Genomic DNA, 10,698 nt, shown 5'->3' on the forward strand with positions numbered 1-10,698 from the left:
ACATTTGTATTTATTTACAATGTCTGTTTTTCTGGTTGAAATGAGATATGAATAATCTACCAGACTTAAAAAATGTACACATTTCTATGTTATTTTATTTGTCTAAAAATAAATGTCCAAGGTTCCTTATGTTAAACAAGAAATCACAGGTAAGTTATGGTTTTAATTAACAGATGAAGAAAAGTTTCTAAAGATTTTTTTTTTTTACTATTTTAATTACAAGTGTTCAAAACTTTTTTACAGTAATCAGAAATAAATTTTGAGGTTAAAAAAAAAACAAACATTTGCAAGGATTTTCTTCAGAAAACTGCTCTGTATAAAAGAGCAGTCCTGTGACACATTTCTGCACTGATCTTGTGTTACACAGATCAGTGGTTTCTGCACTGATCTTGTGTTACACAGATCAGTGGTTTCTGCACTGATCTTGTGTTACACAGATCAGTGGTTTCTGCACTGCAGTCTTCCATGTTTTGGCCTGACGCCTCGTTTCTGTTGGACAGTGCGAAGCTACGTCACAGCTCAGAGAGGCGAAAGATGGATTGGGTTGAACTGAGCTGCTGTGGCTGCCTGTCGACAAGTGGCAATGTGCGCTCCCAGCAGAAGCGTCACTTTAGCTCAGTTTTTGATGTGACATTTCTGCGTCTCTAAAAGTGACATCTCATTAAAAATAATGCTTTTTAGACCGATTTGTGATGCCTCTGCTGCTTCCAAAGCGTGCGGTGTGAAAGGCCCATTATGACTGAAGGGTCAGTGGTTCAAATCCGGCTCCCAACCAGACAAAAATCTGCTGTTGTGACCTTGGGCAAGACACTTAACCCACCTTGCCTGTGCATGAATGAGGTGGTGGTCAGAGGGGCTGTAGGCACAGAATGGCATCCATGCTTCTGTCACTTTGCTCCAGGACAGATGTGGCTACATTAGTATCTTACCACCACCAATGTGTGTCTGTGTGAGTGAATGAATAATACAACTTGTAAAGTGCTTTGGGTGTCTTGAAAAGTGCATCTCAAATCCAAGTCATTATTATTATTATTATTATATAAACACATAAATGAAGAGAGACCAGATGTCACACAGCCACTCTACTGTGACTAACATCACCCCTGCCACTGAAAAAAAACAAACAAACAAAAAAACAGAATAGAATGTGACTTTTTAGCCTCTTAAAATACGTCACTTAGCCATCTTTGAACTTGTCCAAGGTCTGTGTCCCAAGAATGTTCCCTGTGAATTTAAAGACTCTGGTAGTAACAGGACTGGACTTATGATGAGCACAGACACACAGACAGACAGACAGACAGACAGATGCAAAATCTTCCCAATGACCATATTTGATGGCCTCAGGTAATGAATGATCACCCATTCTGTCTCTCTCAAATGTGCATTTACACACTTGGCCCTCCGTCTTTGCAGTTGTTCATATGCAAACACACACACACACTTCCAGTGAAACACAGACAATGATCTGAGCAGGTTGTTCATAATTATTATTAAACAGGACAATCTGTGAGTCAGTATCAGAGGTTGTTCTGTTCTCAGATCAGATGTGGGATCTTGCTGGTAACAGTGTGTCGTAACCATCAGCATATACTGTCGCAGGTGTTGACCACAACATGTGACAACAACAACATGGCTCCCTGAGAAGGGAACATCTTCAGGGACCATGTTTGCTGATGTGCACAGAGCGCCGGCTCTCCAACTATATCTGTGATGTGCTGGTCAGGATCAGATCATTCTGAACCACCCTTTAAACCTCCAGTGGAAACCATCTCTCCTTTGTCACAGTCTCACGAGCGCCACTACACTGTAGTTTGGCCGAACTACTGCACAGGTTCTGTATATTCTGTGTTCGTTTGTGCCTGCAGCCAATATGGAAGCTGAATTCCTGTGCAAAAAAAGTTCCCAGATAATTGTGATAAATTCCTGTGAGATAATCTCATCTAAATCAATTCTAAAATGTACCAGTAATAAAATTATCAAGATAACTGATGTTTTAAGAGTGGCCGTAATAAATATTTAAGAAACTTAAAGTTTATGAGCAACTTCACCTGGCAGGATCGCGTCTGATGCTGAAGAGTTCAGAAATATATGACTGGAATGTTTTGATGACCAAGAGACACATTCTGTATGTTGTTGCTCCAGTGAGAGCGGCTCGCTGAGCAGGTTGCTCCTTTGTGTCTGGTCAAAGTTTTTTGGTCTCAGATTTGTACTTAGCCCGCACACCACCACCCCAAGGCTCAGCTGGAAGTAAATGTAATAATAGTGGATTAACTGTGTTTCTGAAATTCATAACCTTTGAACACACTTTTGTAAACTGTGTGCACAGATTCCTGTGTTTGTTTATTGCACAGTCAAAGTTCATTATCCAGTGTGTGTGTGTGTGTGTGTGTGTGTGTGTGTGTGTGTGTTACATTATTAATTACAGAAAAAATATTTATGTTAAAATTCAGAGGCTGAATAATGATGAAAACATGAACACAGTCAGATTTTAGTGTCAGTAAGAGCTCACTTCTGTCCAGCAGACGCTTGTTGTCCTTTGAAATTAATGCGACGTCTGTTTGACCTGTCACTCTTCAGAGACACCAAGCTGGGTTCAGGTTCAGGAACAGCTGAGGGCGCTGTGTCCTGCTGTGGTCTGGAACACACAGAAAGCTCTGAGCAGAGGTAGAAAGAGTACTGCAAACTTAAGTACAAGTACTGTTACATTGCTGAAATAATACTCATTTACAAGTAAAAGTTTGAGTGTTAAAAGTACTTTAGTTGAAAGTACTTTTCTCAAAACTACTGTATTTTATTAAGTCATGGTTTTTTTACTACTTTTGAAGGTCCTGTGACTTAACTGGTTTGACATTTCTCTGAAAAATATGTACTCAGAGTACTAATTACTGTTTTGCACTTGATATTTAATTAATGATAAATAACCAGTGAAATCAAATCAGTGATCTGTGTAGAAAATACAGACTGGAGTATAAGTTACACCTGTTAAATGTGACTCTTGAAGAGTAAAACCTAAAGTCACACCATTTATTTCTCATCAGCTCTTTAATTTGGTATTTTTGGGCATTGTTGTGTACATTTTATTATTTGAATTTACTCTTTAATTTTTATAGTTCATTTTGCTTTGTGCTTTGATTCCTGTTGAAGTCCAATGTCCCATGTACAACCAAACTAGTAGTAAAATATATTTATATATAAAAAACAAGTAAGTTAGGGTTTTTACGCTCTGTTTTCACAGGTTATTACTATTATTATTATTATATTTTTGGGGCTTTCCTGGACCATAAGCGCCGGCGGTCTGCAAAATCCTCAGTCAGTGAGCAGGCTGCACGTGCACATGCATACATCCTGTGAAAAACTGGCCTGTGGAGTGCAGCATTTCTGCAAAAGCCACACTGATAAATCTGCTGGGTCCTCTGCTGACAAACAGATCAAAATGCTGATCGATTCCGAATGAAGGCATTTTTTTGAAGAGTTGAAAGTTGTTTCAGTTAAAGTGCACGTCCTTTCACTTTGTCTGCGAGGTGGAGAGCAGCCAGTGGACACAGTACAGTTTGTTTGGAAAAATACACAAACACACTGCACAAGTTACAGAACACTTTGTGAAAATGACAAAAGATTGTACCCATTTCCATGTGGACAAGGCCTTATTTTGTAATTTTCAGATAAGATGTAAAGTTGAAGATGCAGTATTGGTATTTAAAAAAGGCAAAATCTTGGAGCTTCTCCCCGACAACCTGGGGGTGGGTGTACTTGGATGGAAGCCCCCTGCCCCTGATGTCTGGCACCATCGAGCTCTAAATTTCTGTGAGCCCTAAGAAATTTCTTCAAAACTATGATTTTACAGAACTTGATGTCTTCTGGAGAAGACTGTCCACGCACTGTCCAAGAGACATTTGACTGAACAGTGTGAGATGAAATCACAGACTGTATATATGTTGGACAAAGACTGCAGGTTTTCTGTTTAGACCCTGAACAGCTGATATGAAGCCCATTTCTGGACATCACAGTGTTGGCAGCAGCTGCAGTGTTGACTGTGGCTACATCACAATGAACTCATTAATGAATAAAGGAGAGGATCGTGGGTGATTCTGTGTGTGACAACAGAAGCCTGGACACACCCCTCTCTTCTAGTCTGAACCACCAAACTAACAGACTAACCTCAGCTTGGAGGTTTATTAAGTCATATTTCTGGGAGCTGTGTTTTCCAAGCTGTTTCATTTGGTGTGGAATGTTAAACATTATGAGCTGCACATTGTGTTGGTGATTAGATCGCGTCACGTGGCACGACATTTATGCCTGAAAGATTTTTTGTACATTTCAGCTCATCAAGTGGAGTAAAGAAGTGAACAGAGCGAGTGGTGACGTCAGCGGATCACATCAGAGCGCAGCTCGTCTGAACATTATAACAAGGAGTTAAATCTGTTGTAAACATACTTTAACAGCTACACACAAGAAGGAAAGAACACACAACTGTTTTATCAAGCCATGACAATGTAAACATGACAATTACCTTTTTAGACGGTTCAAAATTCTTTATGCAGCTTGTTAGGCACACGTGTGCATGAATGGCAGAGGCTGTTGTGTTCCTCTGTGATTCAGGAAGTGATCACAACAATTTTCAACAGCCAATTTGCAGAGAAAATGATTAATCCGACATGGCACATGTCTGGTGGAAGTGGTGCTTCCGGCAGTATTCCCTCTGCCATTGTACCGAAGTGAATTTCTTTGGTGAAACAAGATGAGTGTGCACGCACACAGGAGGGAGGGATGGGGGGACGTTGAGCCTGGTAACGCAAGCAGGAAGAACTAGACATGAAGTCATCTGACTGTTTTTTGAGACCTCACCGCAGGGCTTATACTGGTCGGAGTTTTATCAATGATATTCAGAGGGCTCTCAGATATCAAACTCCTCCCCCTGTGGATTCTGGTCACTCCAGTACAACCACCAGGAACTTCTAAGGTCAGGTCAAGGAAGAACTCCCACATTCCACTCAGGACACCAGCTGTGTCCATGTCTGCAAGTCCTCCAGTGAGACAAAGTTCAAACACCCTAAAACAGTCTTGTTTTCAGGCCAGATTCAATTTAATCATTGATTAAATGACAAACTCCTGTTTAAGATAAAATTCAGAGGCTAAATAGCCGTGAAAACATAAATACAGAAACGTTTTTGTGTCAGTCAGAGCTCACTTCTTTCCAGCAGAGGGTGGTTGTCCTTTGAAATCAAGAGGAAGTTTCATCAACCCGTCACTCTTCATGGACACACAGCTGGGTTCAGGATCTGGTCCAGCAAAGTGCGCTCTGAGCTCCTGTGGTCTGGAACACAAATACACACTCAGAGCTCACAGAGTGTGAATAATGACGGTGTGGCGATGTGAGATCTGACCTTCACATTCCCAGTTTCAGGTCTTGGTCTCACCTCTGATCTTTGATCTGGATCTCATGGTCCCCACACAGACCGGTTTTTGGGGGTCCCTCCTCTGTGTCCTCACACTGATCCATAAGAGTCGACACCTTCACACAAACACAACATGCTGTCACACAGGATTCCCAACATTCCTGTTATGTGTCGACGCGGGTTGAGGAGCGGACCTGCGTCAGACGGAACCCAGCGCTAAAAATAACCAGAAAGCGGTTCCAATAACAAAAACAATTTATTTATTTCACCCGCTGGTGCATAATAAAGTGTAAAAACTAAAATAGCGTCCTTCTGGTGGAGTGAAGGCTGGCACGCTCTCCAGCGCCCAAAAGGATCGAAGCCCGGCGCTCCCGGACTCACTATCACTGCCAAACACAGCCCAGGTGGACACGACAAACCGACTCTGCGAAGGATAGAAGAGGTGAGGTAAGTCAGCAGTTACAACTAATATCCTTCAAAAGACACACACTATCAGCAACACATTCAGGTCTGTATTTTAAGCTTTATGCAAATGAGCAGCTTCTCACAACAGGTGGAGGATCACTTGTCCGCACGCCACAGCAGTGAGAAGCAAGTTGCACAATTCCCATCACAATTCAAATATACTGTGTAACAAAATACCAAGTTACTTTCAACAATTAGTCAAACACTTAATCACCTCTGATGTGTGCTGACAGCATGTGTCCCTCACCCTTCCTCCTTCACGGGCTCGATGTGTCAAACCCAAGCGCGGTCCTCAGCGTCTCACAAACAAACATCACAAGGTTGAGTTCCCGGCAGTTCTGCTTGAATCACACATGACTTAAATGCAGAACGCCATCCAATTATCTGCTTCAGCTGAAAGTCTTTAAGGCTGCACGTGAGCACCATTCACAGGTGCTGCACATGATGTTGATGAGGGTGAAGGACTCTTCAGCCAGCACCTTCTCCACAGACAAATCAGTTTTCATGCCACCTGGAGAGCAAAGAAAAGAAAAGAACACCAAAATGTCCAGCCACACCCCCCAACACACAACAATTCCTCTGTGTCACATGACAAACTTGAATCTCTGTTGACTGTTTGAGCATTTATGAAGTCAACAACCTCTTTTCTTTTTTCCTCTCACACATTATTAATGGCTCCGTCACACATAACACGCTGTTGGGAGAAAGAAGCAGGAACCATCCGAAAGACTGCAATAAAAATGAATTGGGGAGGCGTGGCGCGTGCATAAACACAGTGTGAGCACATGGAAAGTTACGCCCACACAGCAGCAGATCAATTAGATGCTGGACATTTACATAAATCAATGAAAATGTGTAAGCACAACATTAATGAGACAGCACAGATTCAGAACATTATTGGAACAATGAATGTACTGCTTAAATGTAAGACAGTCATGTTACTGGTCATAAATCTGTTCTTCCTGTAAAAACAAAAACAAAACAAAAAAAAACACCAGGAAAAAAAGAAACAAAACACTGCAATTTCTATCATATTTAATTCCTGTGAGCACACTACAAGAATGATCATCCTCGACGTAAACCAGGAAGTGATGAACTGACATGATGAATTTTTCTTCCTTTTATTTTTTTACATGAATTACCTGATGCACTTGGATCATGAACACATGAGCTGGCTCCATATGTCCAGCGCACACTGAAGCACTGGTGACCACGTTCTAAATCTGATATGTGTTTTTACTGATTATATTGTGAGCCTGCCGATGCACATGCCTCACAGTGGTGTCTTGTGACATGATATTCTACATCACATGATATGTATTCTCCCACTTTGAGTCGCGATGACACAGTGGTCAAGTGCAGCTTTGACTACATGTTCATCACCGTGCGAGCTGAGACGTGGTTGCGGCGATCCAGTGGTCAGAAACCTCCCTGCATGATTTTGAATGTCATCCATCCCATGACGTGATTTCATGTCAACCACGATCCCCTGACATACACATAACTGTAGTGCATGTGACCATGTCAATTAACACATGATCAACAGGCGACATGCCCACCTCTCCTCACATTAATGGGCTCACAGTCACTGTACACCAGCACACGTGTGTACACACTGATCAGCTATGATGTGGAGCAGCAAAGCGCTCACATGAATGGTCGCGTGTCACGTGAGGCAGAGGGGGCTGGTGAGCTATTTTTATTTTTCACCATATCAAAAGAGTCTGCAGATACATGTGCATGGCAGCAGCATGTTGTGAAGAAGTGCTGTTCTTCATAGCACGAAATCTGTTCTCCAGCTTTGAATAGTGATGACACAGTGGTCAAGTGCAACATGGCTCACCTTGGTGAACGCGCGTGTGATCATCTGACAGCTTTTGTGCGCCTGCATTTGCTGGCACATCTCATTGCCCCAGTGGGCGCGTCTGGGCCGTGATCAGCGATCACACGTCATGTCACGTGGCTGTCCGGTCGGCTGGCGCTGTGACACACAGGAGGTCTGGGTTTTTATTTCCATTTCTGTTGTGGTGTGGGATTGGGACATACTGTGGTGTTCCACAGCTGTCAGCTGAACTATCATGGACATGACAGCCATCCAGCTATGTGTGCTGACAGTGATCACAACACGCCATCTGTGTTGCGGGGGGGGCACTGTGTTGCTTGGTAACAGCACACTTGTGCGGTATTTAGAAAATGTGTGACTATTTGCACAGCAAACTTGAAAGTGGTTTACCTCTTCTCTAATTTTCTGTGGGCTGCGCGGCGCCTTTTCTAAGTGCCCAATGGGTGGTGTTGGATATTTGTGGCTGGGACCTGGACTCCAGCTGACTCTGGGTCGAATGGTCATTCATCAGGCATTCGATGACTTTCAGCCGTTGGTGTGATAGTTGTCTCGATGGTGTCAATCAGCTGCAGTTCAACAAGTATGATTGTTGAACTGCAGCTGCACGATATGTCCAACCTGCGTACGACATGTTGTTCAAATGCTCCGAACATGATCAGATGGCAGCATGACCTCATCATGCCCGCTGTTTGAATGGGTTTCCGGTGTGAGCGGCATGTGAATATAAAGTACATGTGTCGTGCCCGAATGAATGTTGCGACTGTTGTATGAGGTGTTCGAGTGCAGCTCCGATTTCCCATGATTGTCATTTGACTCCTCCTTCGTGTGCCATCCTGCCTCAATCATGTTATGTGTGAAGGGGCCCTAAAGTGTGTCTTGTCATTATTTTGTCATAAAAACAGCTGGTCACACACCTGCATTTGTTAAAAAAAGTTATTGCTTAAAACCTTCAAACAAAACAACAAGAAGTGATTTTAACTGAAATGAAGTATATTGTGAAGTTGAATTTCACAAAAATGAAGGAAAAATGTGTGATTCTGCCGTGGACGTCTGCCGGCCGCACGGCCTGAAAACATGTCGTATTCATAGGAACAATCCAAAATACCACCACAGTCAGACAGAGAAAACAAACTACAAACAAACACTTTATGACATCATCTGAAAGTAAAAGAAAATATTTACCTGATTATCAGCAACAGAAGAGACAAAAACCCAGACAACAGTCCAAAAGACAATTTAAAAACAAAACAGCCTCTCAGCTAAACCTCCACCTCAAACCCAGGAACCAAAGTGAAAGACTGAGAGACAGATTTCCAGTAAGAGGACAAACCCGTCAAACCAGCTGAAGACAAAGACCAACAATCTGACACACCTACAAGAACAGCAGTGGAGCAGCACAGTCCTGCTGAAAGGACGCTGTCTGTGTTTTTGTGGAACAGCAGACATGCTGCAAAACCAGACCAACAAGTTCTTCCTCTCAAATCAAACACATTCAGATGCCAGGACGTGATCACAACACAATGTTTAAATTCCTTTTCAGCTTCACTGTCAAAGTGTGCAGTTTGTTCCACAACATCACAGTCTGAACAGTCTGTTTCCATGTGTGAGTGTGTTTGTGGAAATAAAGCCTGACGGTGTGTGTGTGTGGTTTTCCTTCAGGATCTGGGAGAGGATCCTCAGGATGCTGCCAGACTCTGAGGTCTGTGCCCGTTTGCTGCCAACGTGCTGCTCCACAGCAGACAGTGAAGACTCACTCTGTCCTCCTCCTGCTGCACTTACAGCCCTTTTCTGCAGCAAAAACACTAAACACACATTCATGGTTCTGGTGCGTGCTCGTGCCCACGGCATCATGGGTAACTGATGCATCTGTGAAAGACTCACAAATCTTACAGTTACAGTAATGCAGCATTGCCAAGACAACTAAGTACCCATGCTACTTCTCTGCTAACTCGATAAGCCCGTCTGTGCACGTGCTCAGCATGAAGGTGTGATCAGAGTGCACGTGATGGACTGAACACAGATTTGATGAAAAACACAACAGCCAAAGTAATAAAAAAAAAGTTGCTTATTTTGTCTGCATCCAGGTTCTCTTGGATGTTTCTCGTTTTACTGCAAATATAGAAAAGAGTATAAAAAAAGATTCTTAGCTCACCTCCTCCAGGCGTCTTGTGATAAAGTACAAGTTTAGATCATTTGTCCTCATTTTAAGACATTCTTTGTGTTCTACTCGACTGTCAAGCTGCAGCAGCAGACAAAAGCTCTTGCAAACTGTCCAATCACACTCACTGAAACTTGGAGGCCTTCAGAGGTGTCAGCATCTTGTGGCTTCCCTCACTTGTCAATCTTTCAGTTGTCATGAGTGTCTTGGTGGCTTCCCTCAATGTTCTCCCTCATACATACTCACTCAGCTTTGAACACAACCTCCTCCAGACACATTGTCACATCTTTAGATTTTTGTTCATAACTGATTTAACTGAACACCAAGAAATATTTAAAAACGTGAGAACGTTCTTGTATTTTTCAGTATATTGTATTTTGTTTTCAGCAGGTTGTGACTGATTTGAGCAGGTTGAATGTAAAAGTTTGTTCTGAAGCTTTGACTATTTGAGTATTTTCAGTAATTTACTGTTTTACTGTGATATTGTCCAAATATTATTTTTTTTTATGATAAACCTGGTGCAGCACGTCACCACGACACAGCTCATCTGATCATCGTCTGAGAAGTCCTCCCTTTAAGGCAGAGCTTCCAAAACACCAGCACATTGTCTGATGTTCTGTTCCATGTTCTAACGTGCACCTGTTAGTTTTCTCCCCACAGCCTCAATATTGAATTTAAAGGTTATTTCTGTGTTTGACTTTGTTGCTAAGAGATTTTTGTGGATATTTTTAGCACTCAGGAGTCAACCGGCACTCAGTGGTGGTTCTGGACAGCCTCACTGGTGCCCCACCCCACCCCCCTCGGTCCCCAGCATCACCGTCTCCAACAGAGAAAAA

The 10,698-nt window shown here is 42.6% G+C and overlaps 1 protein-coding gene across 1 annotated transcript in view; it reads right to left on the reverse strand.

Annotated features, from left to right (window-relative positions):
- Nucleotides 1-9,040, reverse strand: part of LOC117521609 (NACHT, LRR and PYD domains-containing protein 4C-like) — a 44,283-nt gene extending 35,243 nt beyond the window's left edge. Inside the window, exons 1-4 of the mRNA XM_034182940.1 lie at nucleotides 8,887-9,040; nucleotides 5,418-5,512; nucleotides 5,189-5,314; nucleotides 2,510-2,635 (exon numbers count right to left, since the gene is read on the reverse strand). Of these exons, the coding sequence (XP_034038831.1) occupies nucleotides 2,510-2,635; nucleotides 5,189-5,314; nucleotides 5,418-5,500 (335 nt within the window). The 5' untranslated portion in view covers nucleotides 5,501-5,512; nucleotides 8,887-9,040. The remainder of the gene's footprint in view (nucleotides 1-2,509; nucleotides 2,636-5,188; nucleotides 5,315-5,417; nucleotides 5,513-8,886) is intronic.
- Between the last annotated feature and the right edge of the window lie 1,658 nt (nucleotides 9,041-10,698).

This window comes from Thalassophryne amazonica, chromosome 12 (assembly GCF_902500255.1).
Source record: "Thalassophryne amazonica chromosome 12, fThaAma1.1, whole genome shotgun sequence".
Taxonomy (NCBI): Eukaryota; Metazoa; Chordata; class Actinopteri; order Batrachoidiformes; family Batrachoididae; genus Thalassophryne; species Thalassophryne amazonica.